At 40.6% G+C, this 20,624-nt stretch overlaps 1 protein-coding gene across 1 annotated transcript in view; it reads right to left on the bottom strand.

The window, feature by feature from the left end:
* The window catches only part of SNTB1 (syntrophin beta 1), a 112,475-nt gene that overhangs the window by 26,331 nt on the left and 65,520 nt on the right, over window positions 1–20,624 (bottom strand). Inside the window, exon 3 of the mRNA XM_086879599.1 lies at window positions 15,161–15,368. Within this exon, the coding sequence (XP_086735725.1) occupies window positions 15,161–15,368 (208 nt within the window). The remainder of the gene's footprint in view (window positions 1–15,160; window positions 15,369–20,624) is intronic.

Below are 20,624 nucleotides of genomic sequence, written 5' to 3'. Positions count from 1 at the left end.
AGACAAATAAAGAATATTCTACTTGGCAGTTACCTATGCTGAGCTTTAAATTAGCCTCACAGGACAAAGGGCTTTAGTGCTGTGCCATGTTATTTCATCTAGATTATTTTAAAATACACAATTAGGGCCATCAATCTACAGATCCAAATCCTACAAATATCAGCAAATTAAATACTGTAAGATATGTAATCTTTAAAGCTAATGTTCTCTATCTGTTCTAATTCTCAGTGTATCATATTTTTAAAATAATTACAGCATTAAACTACTTTCAGAAAATTCCACTGAGATCTGAACATCCTTCTAGAAGAAAAAACTTGGGAAGAATAAAATTAATCTCCAAAGTTATTATAACTAGATTGCATGCTACAGGTTATACACCTGTGGAGTCAGGATGATTTCAGATTTAAGAATTAAATCTGAAATTTAAGGTTTCAGATTTAAGAATTATCCCTAGGATACATATTTTAATAAAATAAAGAACTTCCTGGTAACAGCATTAGACTTTCAGATCTCTCAACAAACATATCACCTATCCAAAGAGAAATTATTTTTGGCACAAGAGACATACGATCTCACAAACCAACTTATTTGATCAATGGAAGTTTCTTTCCTGCTGTGGGCTAATAAATCACCCCAGCCAGCAAGTGCCAGCCATATACACTATGAGCTGGCTGAGGATACCTTGAACATCACAGAGCTGCTGTAACTTCTGCAATTACAAGAAAGTGGAAACTCCAAGAGACAAACACGTGTGAATATTACCAACTGACTACACCTAATTCCTCCCTTGGTGTTAGAAATATACATGCCCTGAAGGAAAATTTCAATAGGAAATTTTACAAATTATTTCTCTTGCTTTTATTCCTACAACAGAGAAAAATATTTTCCTATTCATTGAGATTTCTTTTGTAGTTTGTACTGGCCTAAGCATCTCTATAGATTGGTAGAAAAAAATCTTAAGTAACTTAGTTTAGTAACACTGCAAAAAGAAAATTGAGAATTATGTATTTCATTGCATAGTTATATACTAATATTCGTCCAACCCATTTTAGAAGTAGAGCAAATGGGATTGTACTGGCTATCATATCAGCAGTTTCATACCAAAATTTCTGGATTTTTAACTACCCTCTTCTCATTGGCTTTTTTATTTCCTTAGCCATATGGAAAACAGTCAAGCACAATTAACTATTTGTCAGAAAACAATCTATTAATTAACACCATTCTGTGTGAATGGGCTGAAAATCACATTCTTTGCTTGCCAAAGAAGTTTCCATTTCTGCCTCATGTTTGTGCTCTGAACTAAACTTAGCTACAGATACACAGCTTGACACAACTGACCAAGGCAGAAGAGAACAACTGCTGCCACGGTTTTTCAGAACCAGCAGCCAGTGAGATTTTCTAAAGATAGGTAGGGGGTCAGGAGAGCTTCACCTCTGCATCTCCTAACATTCTTTACTGACAGATCCTTGATTAGACTAGGCAGAAACAGAAAAAATCCCAATTAAGACATTTGAATTTGTGACAGAGCTTGAAAGAGAAAAGATCTGAGGGGGAAGGAGAGTGAGTTACAGTGTTTTTAGGCTTACCCTTAAGAATATAGGGTCTGAGTTCAATTATATTTATATCCTTTCAGTTCTACTGACGTCAATGGATTTACTCCTAAGTTATGCCAGATGGAAATCAGGCTAGCTGTTACAACATTTTCAAGCATTTAACTAGTGCCTTTAAAGGCACCATTTATTCAAAAGTACTTCCTCAGACAGCAGGCATGCTCAGATAGCCCAGCCAGCATCAGGGGCAGTCAGTGATGGGGAATGCTGAGGCTGAGCTGCAGAGTGACACAAGGGGAAGAGAAAAAGGAGATCTGGAACAAACTTCATTTGCTGTTATCTGCACAGGCACATAACCTTTGTTGCTGCTGAATCCTGGGCACCAAGCTGATGATGTCTGGGACTGACAAAAGGCAACATGGTGGCTGTTTGCTTCCCTAGAAAAAAAGCAGTCTGAGATCTCTGTTACCTCTAAGAGTGGTATTCTTGTATTTCATTTTTTAGCAGAGCAGCCTGTAATGCTATTGTTCCCAAAACTGTGAACCCTTTTGCAGGTCCACACAGGGCTACAGATGTGTAACCATTACCAGTTAGTGGTTGCCTCCTTGTCACTGTTCTTCAGAATTGTTCACTCACTTGAATGTGATCCTGTAACCACAACCCATTCCTTCTGCTTGCACTTGCAAATATCCAAGCAGCTGTTTCAAGTTATTTGAAGAGGGTAGAGACGGAAGTTTTACTTGATGTATCTGGGCTAACAGAAACTGATGGTGTATATGACCTTTGATGAGTGCAAACTCTGAGTCCAATCTGAAGGAAAATAAGAGAGGAGAGATAAAATTCCTCTCTTTGAAGTCTTGCAGCTGTGAAGAGATAATTTTATGTGGCTATGAAAGGTTCAGAGAAGGCTGGTCTTATTCTTGCCAGGAGAGAAGATTTCAATATCTTCCAGTCCACTCAACGTTTTGTGTATTTATCTGTACTCAGAGCTCTCTGCAGTTCATCAATGAGCTGCTTCTTCCACTGTCACCTTCCTTGAGGCTTCCCTAGCTCAGAATCTTCCAGTTTCTTCCAGTGCTGTCCCACTCTTCCCTTTTCCCCGGCTCTAATTGTCTTTCTGCACTCATCCATTTGGCTTATGTCCCAGAGGAGCAAAAATCACAGCAGGGACATACCAGATGTTTGGTCCCACGTTTCCTTCTATCTCTTCTTGCCTACTCACATGGTTAGAGTTTGGAGCAGGATCTGCTCCTGTTGGTACCATTTCTGCTGCAATCTCACACCATGGCATTCTGGCTTTGGCTATACCGTAGGCACTTTCATACCAACATAATTATTAATATTATGTTATTGGCCACAAACTAGCCTCCACCGTGCTCTTTCTCATTTCAAACTCTTGGAACAGCAAAGGAAGAATCCAACAGCAAGTCAGCTCATCCTCAATAGCCAGCCTTCCCTAAACCCACAAAACCAGACAAAAACACCACATAAAAGGTTCTCACGCTGCCTCATTTAAGCTGTGCAACCCCTTTCCATTCTGCTCCTCTTTGCAACACATCCATTTCTTCTAGTTGCCTTTGCCTTGTTAACACATGCCTGCAGTTTTGGGCAAGCAGATTTAAACCTCTGTTTTGAAATTTTATGTGGGAGAATATTAATGTATTCTTTAACCCTGTGATTCAGGGATACAAAGAGCATAGCAATAATAAGCAGCTTTTATGTGGAATGTATACATGTGTATGTTTAAACACAAAGTTTTAATGTATTCCCCAACCTGAAGAGCCCTGCACTAAACTTCCCAGGGTGACAGAAGCCAGAGACAACACCATAAACTATTTATTTTCATAATAATGTACAAGCTTTTCATTCCACAAACAAATAGGTAAGCTTCTATTCCCGTAGTGGGCTTCTCCTCAAAGTGAACCTTTTAGAACCATTTCCATAAACATCACTGGCATTTCCAGCATGAAGTACAAAAAAGCAGCTATAGCCACACTACACATTGGCAGCTACTCTGGCCAATGTCTGCAACTATTTTCAGCACAAGATCAACAAATGAATGTTTGCACAGCAGCATTTGCTCAGCAGAAATGTATAAACCAAAAAAGCTCCAAAATAACACGATGTGCTCAGGGAGTTTCAGGAATCGTCACTGCAGTTAACAGTCATTAGTAATTAACACCCAGGTGCTTCCTTCCAGCAGGGCTACTGGTACTGCAGGAACATCTGAAATGCAGGGAATCCAGAAACATCTGAGAAAAGCTTTGGCAAGTCCATTTATCTTCAACAGCAGTGTCACTATACTGAGAGCAGAAGCTCCAAACCTCCAGACACACACTTTGGCTCCAGATCCCCTTTTTGTACCCTGACTATTAACAGGCTCAGTCTACAAGCCAAAATGCCCTTTCAGCAATGCCACAAAAAATGCAGGATGGGGCAGCTTCTCATACCTGTAGAGAACTTTGCTCTTCTAGCAGATCCTGTTTTGGATACTCCTACCCCCTTCTCACCCTGTCCCTTTCAGCTGTGTTTCCTATCTTGCATCCAAAGTCTAACGTGAACACCAAAGACTGGATTTCTATGTACTTTGTGTTTTTTCATTTGATTTCACTGGATTTTCTAGTTAAAGCAGTAATGGTCTTCCAGCCTTGTTGATCAGTTTCCATTGCACAAAAAGGAGAACACAAAACTGTGTCATCTGCAGAAATCAAATTTATTCTGTCTCTATTTCTCTGTCCCTTACATGTAGTTGTTTAGAGCTTACATTAAAATTGAAATTGAAAATGTTGCTTTCATACTAGTCATTGAGTAACCCTTCCTTCCTTTCCTAATCCTTCAAGGGAGGAAAACAGTCAGTACAAGGATACTGTGTGTGTTGGGATTTTTTTCTATCTTTCCATAAGGATGATTAGTGAAAGACTATCTCTCCCTAGATTTACAATTGTAAAATGAGGTCAAAATCTTGTCCTTTGAGGGAAGTGTTGCTTTTGGAAATAATAAGAAACACCTTCTTTTAAAACCAGGGATACCAGCTGTTTGTGGTAATTCAACAATTGGTCTTAAGAATTTTACTTATAAATAAAGGAGAACTTTGCTAAAGTATTGCTAAATAAGGTATCTACTAATAAAAAAAATACCTCACTGCTCCCAAATTCCTTGCAATACCATTATAGCCATTAGAATGCAAGCTCTGACAAGGTTAAATCTAATGCTATTCAAAGGCTGTTCCCCGAAGCAGATTCCCTTTTGGTAGCAGAATCATTGTCTTACTGTTTAAACATTCAGGCTTTCCTCTCTATTTCACAGTTCATAAAGCACCTTTATGGTGCTGAGGTGGTTGTGGTTTTTTTTCCCAAACAGAACAGAAGGCAGTTTGTTTTTCCAGCTTTGATTAAATCCCACATCCCATAAGCAGTGAACCTGTGATACTGCCCCACTATTTTCAATCGCCTCCTTCTATTAAGATGCCAGCACTGAATGCGCGTCCTGCTCCGAGCCTGCCGAAAGCGCTCCGGGTCCGAGGTTAATGTGTACATAGCACAACTCATTAGCCCTGCATTACCATCTGAGCCAAAAATCAGCATGATTGATCCAACAATATGTTTGGGCTTGGGACTGAGAATCAAATCAGGTCTCACCAAAAGCAAAGGTCAGCAACTTGGCACAAATTTCGCTGTGCACGGGGAAAGCTTTTCTTCCAAACTATTCATCAGGGAAGGTACAAATGACAACTAACATGGGCCTCATTAAAAATGAGTAGAGGAAACCCCTTGGAGAGGACAACAAGGTTCCTTCACTATCAAATTTATTTTCAGTCCTTTTCTAAAGCTTTTATTTACATTACAGACACTGAAGATAATGTGGAGCTTAAAGATAGCTTTGGGGCTTGGGGTTTAAGAGACTCGTTAGACTAATTATCATAATGTGCACTATCAATTACTGTCCACTTAAGAAGAGAGGGTAATTCTACAGGCAGAAATAAATCGTTAGTTCTGAAGAATCTGCAGTAAAGGGAATAAAAGGATTTTTTTAAAATCAGCAATAGGTTTATTTTTAATGTTCAAAACTCCATTGTCAAAACATTTCCCATCTTAAAATAACTAAAATAAAACAATCATTAATTTAAAACTGGGAGAGAGAAGAGGAATGATACGTGAAACCTTTTCAATTGTGGATTTGTTTCAAGTACAGTTCTTACAAGGATTTCACTCATACTCAAGAACTTTTGCCACAGTCAACCCCTGAAATCAGCACTTCAAAACTGTGCTGTTTTACCTGTGGTATCAGCATGTCATTTCTTCCTCAGTAATGAAGGGTGTGGAAAATATTATTGATACAACAATTAGACTGTATGAGAAATACTTCCCTGCAGTCTACACAGTTGCTGTGTTACAATAGAATTGTCTAATGGCACGTTTTTGTAAGAGTTCTCATGGTATTATGGAGTATAATTTTATTTTTACAGGATTTGATAGTAAGCTAAGAGGCTGGTATTAACAGCCTTAGGAACTTATTATATTAAATAGAGAACTGGATTTGTAGAGTAGGCACTGACTGAATGTCTTGCCACACTGAAAACTCTAACACAAATAACTTTTCCCACTTCACTGTTCTTTTGAAACTCTCTTATTCTTCTAAAGGTCAATCCCTCTTTCCAAAAGAGAACACAACTTCTTCTCAAGATATATTTAGAAAATCTGTTTATTTTTCTCTGTTAACAGTTGTTTGGGAAAACAGCTTTCAAGGCATATATTACTCCTGCTTGTAGCAGCAGTGATACTCTGCTCTTCCACAACAGCCCTCCAACATTAACCAGCTCATCTGTCCTAAAAGCACTTGTGGGTAGAGATAGCACTCCTTTGACTGCAGGCTGAGCGGAGGAGTGTGGCTGTGGGACAATAATATGCAAAAAGAGAGGAAAGAATCCAAATGCTTCCCTCTAAATTAGGGTATTTTTACTAAGAATAGCTCTACTTTTGCCAGAAGTTTTCTCTGGGGATCAGCTGAGGGACCTGGGGGGAGAAGAAGGACTGCAGAAGCTTTTTCATAGCCAGTTCTGCTGCTTTCTGATCTATTTATTCATGCCATTAATCAAAAAGCTGAAATAGGAGTATTGTTATGCTAGAAAAAAACCCAAAGAAACAATGACTGGGGTGAGAGGAATTCATACTGGGCAAAGCCTGAAGGTCAACACTCCCCTAACAGGCCCCTCCATTCCCCTGAAGGTGATTTTTAACATCAGGAGACAAAAACAGCAAATGAGAACCAGGTAACGTTGAACAGAAAAAATGCAGCTTGATGGGAACTTAATGCCTGAAAAATCCAGGATTCTCTAAGATAGACAATTCCTTTCCTTTCAAGCTTGTAACATGCAGCCTGTAAAAGCAGAAAAATGCAGACAAATGAGCAAACAGAGTGCAAGGGCACAGCTCTTGCAAAACAGGACTTGCCGGCATTGCACAGATGTGTACTCAGGGCGGATCAGCCCTGGGGATAAGCCTAAGTCTGCTTGGGCCAGAGAAGTGAGGTGGACCCAGGGGCTGAAGGGTGTCCCCAGCACTGCTCATGTCACTGTGGTCAGTGCACTTTCCTACTCCTCAGACTGCATTTGCCTCACTCTTTCTTTCAGCTGAGTTTGCCCCAAACTATTGCCTCAATGGCAGCTTCCTTAACCTGAATACCTCTGCTTCTCCAAGTGCCCAGGATGAGCTCCACACCTTCCTCACCCATTGTGCTGGTCTGGTTTCTCCCATCCTGCATCCCACAGTTGGGCAAGAACAGGCACTTCCCTTTCCTCTTCCACCCCTGCTGGCTCCTACTTGCATCAGTGAGAGGAGGTAGAAACACACTGGGGCAGAAGCAGATCAGTTGTTTTGGCAATTAAGCACTTCAAATAATTAGGAAGACCACCCTGTATTCCCCACTAGCAGCAGTGCTGGATATGGGTTAAGTAGAGGTCTCTGCTCCCTATGCAACGTGTTTTATACAGGAGGTTCATGCTGCATTTAAATCACATTTGAATACCAAAGAGCATCACTGCCTCCAATTCCTTTACTATCTTTCTTGCAGTATTTTCTGTCAGAGGCTGAAAGAAAAAAAGGAAACCTTTCCCCAGCTTTGGAAGGAAGGGGATCAAAGCCTTCCTTCACATCACAGCTGTATTTTTGCTGGGTTTTTTTTTCAAATGAACTGTATTTCAAATATGTTCAAACAGAGGCTTTCAAACCTGTGCAGCCCCAAAAGGAGAGATGACCCAGCACATGCACGAGGGGAGCTGGATCCTTTTGTACAGATCAACTGCAGCTGCCAAGGCAAAGATGGAAAGGCCCAACATCCTGAAAATTTAGCACAATCTAAAGAAGAAAATAAAGGAAGAAAATACTTCATCTACCAAAATCTAGAAAGCTCCTTGTACAGAAAAACCCAACCCAGCCAAAGAGCAGTTCCAGTTTGGGTTATCTAGAACAAAGAGTTAAGTATTTGTGCTGTGGCAGACACACTGTGCAAAGCAGGCAGTGCACATCAGGACGTGCTTCAGACCACACTAGGATGTGGTCCCACAGCCACCACCCTGTTCTGTTGGAGGAACCAACAGCAATAGCTCCCACACCTCAGGAAGGCTCTGAACTCCCCATTTCCTTTCAGCATCCTCTCCCTCCTTTCAAACCTCAGCCAGCATTTCCCCTCTCAGCCCCAAGCCCTGGTTTGCTGACCGGACATCTGCAGAGTCCCCATCACAGCACAGCCAAGTGGATCCTGCCTGTGGTGGTGTCCCCCTGCCAGTGCAGGCATTGCTGACACAGCAGCAGCCACACCTTGAGCTCTGAGCTCTACCTGATGCAGGGAGGGAGAAGTTAAATAAAACTCTATGGAGAGGAATGATTATAAAAAGGAAATTTCTCATCATTCCTGGGGTTCATAGGAACAGCAATAGACATGTACTGTATTTTATGGAGAAAGCTAAGTCATCTGCAAGGGCAGTCAGATCAAAGCTGAGGCACAGGGAGAGTGGGAAGGATGAGATTACCTCTGCTGGGATCTGACCAGAACTAATGCAGCCCTCATGGGAAGGGCCAGGGGATATGCAGGGCCCAGTTCACACTGCAGCTCAACTTCTGCAAGAATAATTTAATACCACACACAGGCACAACAGAGCTCACTTGCTATTTAACTGTGCTCTGTAATTATCTGATAGAGGGGTTTTCCTTCACTATAACAACCAACTGTACTGCAGAAATACAGACTTTTGATTTCAGGTTCTTCATTGCATTTACCACCATAGTCCTATAATTTTTCATTGTTTACCTACACCTATTCTTCTTTCCAGACCCCTTGCAATGAGCACTTCACTTTAATTTTATTATTTGCTCGTGTCTCATTGGCATGAGAAGAAATAGATAGAGTGTGTTACAGATAGAGACTGGCAAATCCTTTAAAACACTGCAGTGAATGAAAAGGCTGTTTCCAGCCTGAGTTTTCCTTAGTAGAGCCATTTACTGAAGGCACTGAAAGCAAGGAGAGAACGATGTCACTGCTGGTAAAAATGGCCTGTGGAAGAACCTCACTGAAGCTTGGGGAGGAAATTACTCTTCATGCTATTTCAGGTTTACGTCTTTCCTAAGAACAGGCTGATCGTTATCCCAGATAATGAAGACTGTTAATGTAATTAAGAACTCTGTTCTAGTGTTTTACAAAGCAAACAAATAAGTTCTGTAATTAATAACCTGCAAGGTTAAGTGACACAGGGCAAAACCAGGATTCTTAATTTATAAGAAGTTATAAGTGCTCCAGAGCAAGTCATTAGCTGGTATTTAAAAGTGCAATTTCTAATTTAGGACACAGAGAAAGTTTTCCATTTGAGGAATGTGTAATCTCTAAAAGGTCAGAACAATTTTGAAATTATGACCGGATGCATATTATCAATATGAGAAATTGCATCCTTCTTTAGCCACAAAAAACAGGAGAGCAGGACTGAATTGCCTTTCTCTTCTTCCTGGATATTATAGGTGGGTAGTATTTACAAACTGTAAATCCCTTGCAAATAAATTAGGCATTTCAGCAATAGTTTTTTTAGCAAACACCCATTTTTCTAGCAGTTTATTTTTCTGGTTAAATCATATATTGATTTGTACTGGGTTAACACAAAGTACAACCCAAAGCTTGCTGTAGGCTCAGCCTAAACATGCACAGGTACTTTCCAGGCACAGAAGAGAGACCTGGGGATTAGTATAACCTGGATTTTATTCCTGAAAATGCTGCTGGTTCAGACGGTGCAGCCTGATGAGGAAGTCACCCCTGAGAAACAGTGACACACTGCCTAATGAAGCAGCAGCTTCCCAATCTCCTCCTCCTTGCCACAGGTTCTCACTACTTGTCTTGCACTGGGATTTGCCTCTGTCACAAAACCTGCAGAAAATTAATGGTGTCCCTCCAAAAGTAATGACTTTTCTACCAGAACTGCCACCACTATGATGGAAGAGCTGGGAGTGCTAAGGGGAACAGTGGCAGCTGCAACCACAGCCATGCCACATTTTTTAAAATGCTGCCTAGCAGATGCTGTACTTCACAGGAAGGTGGATTAAAGTCAGATATAAATAAATAAGATCAGATAACATCAGACACATCACGTTAAATAATGGCAAAATGTTTTAACTACATGCTGGGCTGGTGGTTTTCTCAGCCAAAGACATCTTAAGCTCACTTTTACAATTTGGAAATTATGTAAAATTTTTTAACTAAAGATCTCCATTTGAAAACTCATTTGTCTGTGATGTTAACCTGTGGACATGCTTCCTAAGGGAATGGTAACATTTTCATTTCATACTGGGGAAGAAAAATAACCTCAAATACACTCTCATGTCATTTGCCTAAATCTTGTTTGGACAGCTTGCATGTCTCACAATTTTCCTGTTATCACTAGCTCCTCTGAATTAGAGTGAGAGCAGGGAGATAAATGTAATACTGCAATATACAGCTCGATACTGAAGATCACTCTGCTGTGACATGCCTTGCACTTCAGCACTAACACAATGATATGGTTATCTATGGTTTGAGGAGACTGAACAGCCTGTAATATATTAACACACTTTTCATTTCAGAGATAGTGTCAGGAGCTGAAAAACAACTCTGGTTCATCATGCTGCTCTGGTTATTTCCCCTCAGGTCTTCCCTCTGAAACCCACACCAGATTTGTGGGAGCAGAAACACCCTCACCCTGCTCAGGCAGAGCAACATGACCAGGAACCACGTGCTGGGGTTAAGATCTAGCAAGAAAAGTCCATAGGGTCGCTTTTTCTGCAGCTTCAAAAATTAACATTCTAAAAGACAACTTGCAGCAATTCCTATTTTTAAGTTTCTCAAAGGAGCTTTGAGATAATTTTAAGAAGCCCATTGCCTGTAAGACATTTGACATCCGGAAAGGAGAACAGTCTCTGGCTGCAGAGGCACTTTTTCTTTCTTCCAAGCCTACATGCAAAGTATCACTGGCACAGCGAGGACAGAGAGAGATGCACAGCCCAGGGTTTCATTTAGTTATAGGCTTTTTTCTCACCCGACCCAGCTTGACGCTGGCGCCTGGCTACAGTTCCAGCTGCCCCTGAAGCCAGTCATGCTTTTGCTTGTGTAGCTGACTGCTGAATTGGCAAAAGCTACCTTCACAAAACCCCTTTTGCCAGAACACCTTTTTGTGCTTACATTAAAGAAAAAATTCAGATAAAGCTTTTGCCAACAATATTTTGGTCTATTGGAGCAGACGTTTCAGAGTGATAAAATAAACCAGCATTTCCTCAGTGTTTTAGCTCTTCATTCAGAGCAGAATTTGCTCCTCATGGAGGAACTCAGTGGTAGATGGGTACGTGTAAGGAGAAGAGCAGCCATGCCTGTTTCAGCTTCTCTGTAAGTCATGAGATGTGCAGAAGTGTTTAAAAAAGGAGGAGGGGAAAGCTGGAGAAGACATTCTACAAGGATTGAAAGTGTTTCTGGAAGAGCAGAAACAATACACACTTGGAAAAGCTCCTCAATTTAGATTACATTACTAATTTTTTTTTATTTGGTTGCTAAAAATGTCTTTATAGAAAACATCATAAAAAGACAAGACCTGGGCAGATTAAAACCCACATGTAACTATTCCCTCGTGCTTTGCACGACTGTTAAATGCACAGGTCTTGCTGAAGTGAAAAGACAAATACAGGAAACACGAAGTGATGAGGAGTGCACACATCTCGTTACAAACCAGCACCTGGTATTTCTCTTAGTTACAGAGAAGTTTTAGAACACTGGTGACTAATACAACTCCCTAATCCTTGGTCAGCTTTAGAAACCTTCATAAGGCCAAGGTGAGGGCTAGGTTACTTCCTTAATAATAGAGGGAATATGGCATCTCTAATGATTGCTTCTGGCTGTTTTTCTCCTTGCCTGTAAGAAGGCCAAACATTTGCTTTCTTAAAGTGATGCAGAGCTCTCTATTTACCAGCAGACAGATCCTGACTGCCCCCCAGGAACCTGAAGGTAGGCTTGCAAGGTGGAAGTTTCAGGTTGAAGACCACAAGTTTAATGCTTTCTTGACAGAGAAGTTCAATTAAGGTGGTAGAATCCTGTTAGCATGCAATGGCTTTGTATCTTAGATAACCTACTATTCATTTTAATGTTACCCACCTGAGGGAGGCTCCCCTAATGAATCTATTTTCGTAATGTCATGTAGGTTGAAGTTTAGAGCTAAGTTTAGAGCAGTCACATAAAAAATATCAAACCAGGAAATAGTTTAATTGAAGCGGAGAGTAATCACAGCAAATTACAGTGAAATTTCTATGGGATTACATTTTGCATTCCCCAAACAAGCAGAGGAATTCAGCTCACAGTCTTCCCATTTTGGTGAGAACTCTCTTTAAGGATATGCTATGTAAGTAACATAATATGATGCCATAAAATCTGTCTCAAAAGTTACAGTTTAAGATGCTTTTGTGACCCTGTGGGAAGCCCATGCTGGAGCTGGCTCCTGGCAGGACTGGTGGCCCTGTGGAGAGAGGTGCCCACCCTGGAGCAGGCAGGACCTGTGAGGCTGCTGGGGATCCATGCTGGAGCAGTTTGTGAGGAGCTGCTGCCCATGGGAAGGGCTCATGTTGCAGAAGTTCCTGGAGGACTGGCTCCTGCAGGAGGGACCCCACCCTGGAGCAGGGCAGCAGTGTGAGGAGCCCTCCCTGAGGAGGAAGGAGCAGCAGAGACAAGGCGTGATGAACTGACCACAGCTCCATCCATTCCTGTCCTCTTGGGCCACAGGGAGGGAGAAAAGTAGAGAAAATCATAAGTAAAGGAAGAAGAGAGGGGCAGGGAAAAGGCTTTTTTAAGATTTGGATTTCTTTTCTCATTACCCTACTCTGGTTTGTTTGGTAATAAATTCAATTAAATTTTCCCCAAGTCGAGTCTGTTTAGCCCATGATGATAATTGGTGAATTATGTTTCCCTGACCTTAAATCATAAGCCTTTTCTGTTCTCTCTCCTGTCCAGCTGAAGAGGGGGAGCAATACAGCAGCTTTGGTGAGCACCTGGCATCCAGGCAGAGTCAAACAACCACACTGGTATTCACAGTGACTTCCACAAATCACTGCAGAATTTAACCTCTTTCCACTAACAAACCCAGGTATTTCACAAGGAGCATCTCTGGTCAGCACCTCCCTCAGTTGCCTTGAACACCTCCTCTGAAACACTATATAAGCATCTGGCATATATAAAAGTATATTCAGGTTATCTCTTTCATCCAGGCTTTACAGCCCACAGACCAGTAAGAAAATAAAAAGAATTTCGCATCCCATTTTGCCACATGTAGGGATTTCCTCTACTTTTCAACAGGTCTCCAACATGAGAGAAAGGTGGGAACTGTTGACATCACTCTGTCACTACTGTACGGTTCTGGATGGTTTTTAGTGAAAGAAAAAACAAGTTGCCTTTTCAGTAACAATGTCACTGCAAATCTCTCAAGGCTAATTCTTGGTAACAGCCACCATAAATACACTGGAACATGCACAGAGCCACAGCCTGACCCTAACAAAGGCAAAACAAGTTTCACCACTAAATTTAGAAAAACCTCAAAATAATCTATATTGAGTAACACAAAATAAGATTTCAGCCCATAAGGGGAAAAAGAAAAAAAAAAGAAAAAAAAAAAAGAGAGAAGCATGGGAATGGGATGTGTCCACTTAAGATGATCTGTAAATATACTTACAACATCTTTATGATCTACTACAGAGATCCTTCAGAGGAAAGCATTTTGCAACAGGAAAAGCCCCTTATGTTCAGCTTTTTTTAAGTTTATAGAAGTACAAAAAGGAAAGCAAGATTCAACTATACATGGCTGTATAGTTTAATATTAATATAATGCTAAAATTTACTTACCAGTCCTTTGGTGTTTTAATCCGAAATTATTCCCCCAGACTTTTACACTTTCTACAGCACTAAACCAAAGAGTTGTGCTGTTGCCCCCACTCTGTGAGCTTGGAGGGAGGGACAGGAAAAGATACAAAATCTGCCTGAAAGGCTTTGCAATCTTTGTGTCACTGCAAGTGGTGTAGATCGACCCATGTTTTGCTAAAAATTAATGATGTGCCTTCTTAAAGGACACTAGATTGAAATACAGCATCTGTGCCTGTGGCTTCCATATTTTCATCTACAAAATCCCAAAAGAGATAAAACATACAGTATTTTTTTAGGGCAGTTACAGTGAGTTTTCCACATCTGTGCTGGATGCACAGGTTGAAAGGGCAGTGTGTACACAGTGGCCATTTTTCCACACACCCCAGCTGAAGGGGCAGAGATGCTCTGAAAGGCTGCCCAGGCAGTAAATGGATGGGAATTATTTCTAGGCACAATTCTAACACTGATACCATAGCAAATCCGCACTTATCAATTGGTACAGTGCTTAAAATGAATTCTGAGGCTACTGATTTAAAAGCAGATTATCTAATCCTGATACCACCCCTGTGCATTCATGGGTTGTCTTTCCACAGGTCAACACATCCCAAAGTACTCTCAAAATGAACACCAGGTCTTCTCTGTGCATAAAACATTTTAAGACTCAAACCTTGAGAGACGGGCAAGAGTTGCAAGCTCAGCCTGACAGGATGCTCAGCTCAAACACAGGGGTGCAATTAAAGAACAATTCCCAGCCTTTATGAGAAGCTCCAGATCATGCCCAGCTCCAGAGGCCAGGCACAGCAGAGGGGTGGCCCATGGCCCATGTAAATAAGTACTTCCCAAGCTGGGAGTAGGAAGGTGACAACTCACATACATGACAGGAGTTATAACAGCAGGTAATCTCAAGGGCTGGTGTCAGTTTTTGTGACTTTTGTACCATCCTTGAACTTGACATGAGACTTTTTGATCTCCCAGGAAAGTCTTTGTTAATTGGCACATGGAAGAAAAGACTATGAGGACATTGCAGTTTTCTGCTTGTTTTTTAAAGCACAAAATTTTGCACATTAAGAAAAGAAAAGTCTTCAAGAAAAGGTAAATCAAACCCCAGAATCTCATTTAGTCTCTCTACTCCCAGACAAGGCTGAAGTCAGGAACAGAGAATAAAAGAGAGAGCTTAGAAATTAAAATAAGAATGTTTTTGTTACCTTTTCTGCAAGCCAGCCTAGATGCCTAATTTCTCGACTTCCAGCAATCCCTGTTTTACCCAGCTGGTCTCTGACCTCTGCAATCACCCTGGGGATGAGCTCATTGACACTGGAGTGGATGGCATTGAACCAGGCCTGGGCTGTAGCTGAATCCTTACTCCTGAGCACCACGGTGTGCTTGGCATCAGGTGAATGAACTTCAATAATTCTAGAAAAATGGGGGGAAAAACATTATGTTCATTCATATACTAATAGGCAACTAAATTTATTACCTCGTTTAGTGAATGTAATGAGTTAGAAAGGATACTAATATTGAGACCTAGCACTAAAAACTTACCTTTTCAACACCTGAATAGAGTAGGATCATCTTAACTGAAGCCAGATCTCAGGTATTATAACATCCTTGAGAAGGGGATTCACCAGTGCTGATGCAATCCCACATGCAGCACGTAAATAGGAATTTCAAATATAAAGGCAAGAGGAATATTCACTGACATGGACACTGTCCAGAACTGCAAACTGCATGGAAGATGACTGTGGAGAAGGCAGGGATAAGCTGCTGCCTTCCTTAGCTGGTTATCATGGCACAACCAGAGTTTTTCAATGTGTTTATTTTTTACATGCAGAGATAAATGAAAATCAGCCTTGCCCCAAACAGAGGAATTTTCCTAGGATTGTTCTGTGGCATCAGTGATACCACTAAACATTACACAGGCCTAGCACAAGTGGCCTTCTCCAGGAGTTACCAGCATCCCCAAAGCTCCATTTACATCCTGCTAACAGTGGCAACAAGAAAGTGCTAACAACAATCATATGATTGCTGCTGGCAGCCACCTTTACAGATTTTCAAACTCCTGTAGAAGGAAATGAGTTTTGCTTCAAAGAAAACATTCTTACTGGACTATCCTATGGGTTTTCACTATGGTTTGAAAAGTACAACTGAACACAGATTTCAGGAAAATGAATCCTGTTCATTGTGGTAATGGGACTTGTGCCAACACCTTTGCTAACAACAACAACAAAAGTGCTTTGACAGGCAGCTGCAGCTATTTCAGCACTGTTCTCAGTGAAGTTATCAATTATTAGTGGGGCTTTGTGTACTCTTCATAGCTGTGTGGGCCATTTTACTTGAACATCTGTTAAATAACCCAATAAATAATAGCCTGTTTTATCTTTATGTGGCAATTATAAAACAAAGTCCTGGTCATTGCCCATCACTCAACTCTGTATCACATTTGTGCTTTTTTATTATAAAAGGACAGTGACAGTCCTGAATGTTACCCTCCCAAATTCGACCTGGGATCTGTGCCTAAGCATGTTCTTCTGTCCTGCGTATGGCTGCCCAGCCTCTGGGACACACAATGGCTCCTTTCTGCAGCAGAAAATTAATTAGTTCAGTGGAATTTATTCAGGTTGAAGTTCAAAACAGTACTGCAATGCACGTATTTGTTGTGCAATTACAAAATCCAGCAATTTGGAGCTTAACTAACAATTAAGAGGTTTTAATTATTTGGTTAAACCAGAGCAGAATCCAGAACAGAGGTGACTCAATCTGCACAGCTCTCTGGGGCTCAGAGAGGAAGGATCCCTGGTTTCATGTTTGTCCATTTTGAGAAGGGGAGGTTTCCACATAGACACTGTTCTAAATATAGAAAAGGTCATGATTTTCCAAACTCAGCAGCTGAACTGTACAGGGTCTTAAATCACTGGGTAGCTTAAGAAGTGGCTTGATTTTTCAGGAAGCACTGAGCCAACACAGTAATACATGTTTCCTCAATAAAGCTGCTGCAGTTCAGCAGTATCTGAAAATTAATCTTCTTATTTAGCCACTCTAGGATGCACCAAATTTTCAGTTTCAGGTACCAAAGCAAAATTCCTTGATATATGGTGGCAGTCTTGTGAACTAGAAAACTATATTTATAGACAGGCACATTCCAAATCACACTCTCATTTTTTTCTGAACTGCTAGAGACAGCCATCTCCTTCATGGTTAGGATTTAGCCATTTGTGTCCACTGATCATTTTGATCATGCATATCTACCACACTCCTGGTCTGTCTTTCCATCACAAACACAGCTCTCCCACTGCTGAGTCCCACTGTGACTCTGGAGTTGGAGCATGTTCTTGTAGGCATTCACCAACAAAAACAAACTAGACAGGTTTGGATTTTCAAAATACATTGTCGTAATCAGTGAAATGTTGCTTATTATTTAAAGAACAGTTTTTGGCAGGAGATCTTGCAACATTTCATAAATGAGGTCAGTGACAGCATCCTCATTTCACCCACAAAAAAGTGGAAAAGTGAAGAACCCAGGGAACAAGGCAGGGAACAGGCCTGGAGTAGCAATCAGGATTTTCAGTCCTCTGCCTCCCATTTTAATACTTCTTTTAAAAACAAAAATTATTTGGACAACACAGCAGTACTGTACTGCATTTGAAAAATGATAACACACCATACAGATTGTGTGAAACAATGTTCTTTACAAAGCCTGTGGTTTCTACATGGGGACTTCCACCTACAAACTCACAGCACATCATGCAGTAAACAAAGTGCTGAACAGACTCTCAAGACTCAGAAGAAACTGCTGCTTTTTCAGTTGCAAAGGAGCAGCAGCAAACTTGTGTGAAATTCTTTATAAGTTAGAATTGTAGCAGGTTTTCACTTAAAAATAAATTATAGAGAGCTGAAAGAGCTTCAAATGGCAACTTGTTGCCTCTAATTTGTAAATTCTTCCTTCAAACGAGTGGATTAACATACAAACAGGTATTTTAGTACTTGGGCCTTCATCAAAGTGTATTTTTATTTATGGTGACTAGTATTTGTACAAGAGTTCTGTCCCCTAAAATAATGAACATTTAGACAGTTTTAACAGTTCTGTTTAAGGGGTTCTTAAACCATGCATATTCTTTCCACTATCAACATATTCAAATGTGAATGTGATATCAAAGTCTAAATTCTAATATACATCTGCATACACACATACTGAGTCATGCTTGCAAAAATACTCATTGCTCAGTGACTTCTAATAGAGCTAGTTTGAGACTGCTTGTCAGTCACCAAAGTTTGATGGTGATGCACTAACAGTTGCAGAAAGACATCCTTGTTCCATGAGCTGAGTAACAAGATGACTGGACAACACCACTACACTTCTCAAAACTTAGTTGAAAACAGGAATACATGCTGCATTGACCACGCTGAAAATTACTCTTTTTATCCACACCACTTGTCCACTCCCAAAAATGCAGCTGCAAGCATCATTCCTTAGCAAGCTGCTACATAGGCCAACTTTCATATATACACCCTAAAGTCTAAATTTCAACTGTCTGAATTCTGCTATTGGTGATTGCTGTACGATCGGGACTAGAAAACTTAGGAAACCAAGCTTGCAGATTTCCACCAAAAATTCAGGGACTCCTGTCTCCACAGCCAACTGGGATGGAGATACTAAAAGAAACTTTAAATCTTCCCAGAAATCTATGGGCTCTGACTGCAATCAGATGCTGAAAGTGCTGCATCCCTATAAACTCTTTTCTTTTCTGCCTTTCAGCCCACGCTGCTTTGATTCACCAGTCCAATTGGATGATGCTTTCTGTATAGCAGCTGACTGATGGCATTTCCATATATTCTGAAAAGAAAAAAATACAAGTGACCTTAGTAAACTGCAAGACTAAGGCACTTAAATGCTTCCAGCAGTCTAGCCATTATAGTTTTGATTTGTTCCTTAGCTAAACTGACCACCTCTTACTGTCTACTGTTTATCTGCAGTTCAGTGATAAAGTTCCCTTAATTCCCCACTGAATTGAAATATTTAGGGCAATGCCACAGCTGTGTTTATTCTCACACTCCACCACAGTTATGTAAATACTGCATATGGAGCTGTTTCTGATAAAGCCCATACTAACCCAAAGGAATTATATGTTAGCTCTAGATGACTGCCAAGATGTGCGGCATCTCTCCAGCTTGGCAATGCATATGAATGATATCACATTTTCTCAGAGATCATTTGGCAAACCTTATAATAAAAGAGTAATTTTCTCTCTCCTTCTCAAAGACCCTCAATGAGCTGAGGAGTGCTTCCAGCATCCCCTTGTCCACCCGCAGAACACGGGGGTGACACAAAACCCAGCGCTTCCAAATGCTGTAACCTGGCACGTAAGAGGAAAACTCTCTCCCTTTCTTCATCAGACTTTTTACTTCACAGAGGATCAGAAGTTGAAAGCAAATGTTTGGTAGACCATATTCATTCCACATTCGATAAAGCTTCCTTCTGTAGGAGTGTTCATTATCTAAGAAATACCTTTTATCAAAACTCTTTAAAGTACTTCTGCCACCAGCATTGGCTCAGGACCAAATCGGGGACTGAGTTACACTTCATGACTCTTCCTGGGTCAGATTATGTATTCAGTGACTGATGAAAGTGTGGAGTAAATCCCTTGAAGTTAATGATAAGCTGGAGCCAGAGTTATTCAAGTCCATCACACTACTTTGATTCTGCACTGGCACAGAGAGAAACAAAACAGTCTGTCACGGACTTTGCAGACTTAAAGATGAGTCAAAGGCCAAACTGTTCACTCTGTCTCCTCCATCACTGCCTGCACATGAAACCACAGTAAGAGATTTTGTTTTTTTCTGAATGTAAAAACATAGGAGCCTTTCCAGGAAAAGGATATAGAAGAACACAACCTGATTTATATTTAAATAGTTGTAGGTTTTGTTATAAAATAAATTTTAAAAAACTGTTAAAATTCTTTTGAATTCTACATACAGCATCAGGAGATGAACCAGGAACAGAATACATTAAAATTAAGCAATGGAAACTTTGGGCTTAGTCTTTAAGGAAAATATTCCAGAGAGAGACTGTTAGGATTGCAATGAATTCCCCAGCATATTCTCTGAAGAAGCATCTTCATTTGATGAACCTAAACGGAGTTGAAACCAATTTTACCAAGCAAGCACTACATGGTAATCAAGTGGAATTTTTCTATGTCCCCTCACTGTCACAAGTGTCCTTGCTGTATTAACTTGCTGTATTTTTGTATTAACAGTTACTTGGTGACTTTGAGCTTACAGTGCTAAAAATCATGTAGATTCTTTCCTGGGAGCTGGACTAGACTGATGTCCAACCAGAGGGTGTATATATCACTAATGAGCTGACACAGGTGATTCAGTTTCTATTTGCCATCCACTGGGCTTTAATAAAAGGGATATCAGTGGAGTTGTGCCACGTGCAAGTAAAGAAAGGATTTGGTTCTGCAATGGACTTGCTCACACCACTGCATGCAGATGCTGACCAGCCTGCAGAGACATCACACACCTGCCTTCTCCACCCAGAGCAACCACAAAAGTAACTGATTAGCTTTTAAATGTATATGGATATTAAAGAGCAGGATCTTACACCACAGTGCCCAAAAGACTTAGATTATACTTTCTTAATTTTTTTCTTTTATATTCTGGTTGTAACTG

This window comes from Cyanistes caeruleus, chromosome 1 (assembly GCF_971803275.1).
Source record: "Cyanistes caeruleus chromosome 1, bCyaCae1.hap1.1, whole genome shotgun sequence".
NCBI lineage: Eukaryota > Metazoa > Chordata > Aves > Passeriformes > Paridae > Cyanistes > Cyanistes caeruleus.
The sequence above is the reverse complement of the archived record's forward strand: the minus strand, read 5'-3'. Positions and strand labels throughout refer to the sequence as shown.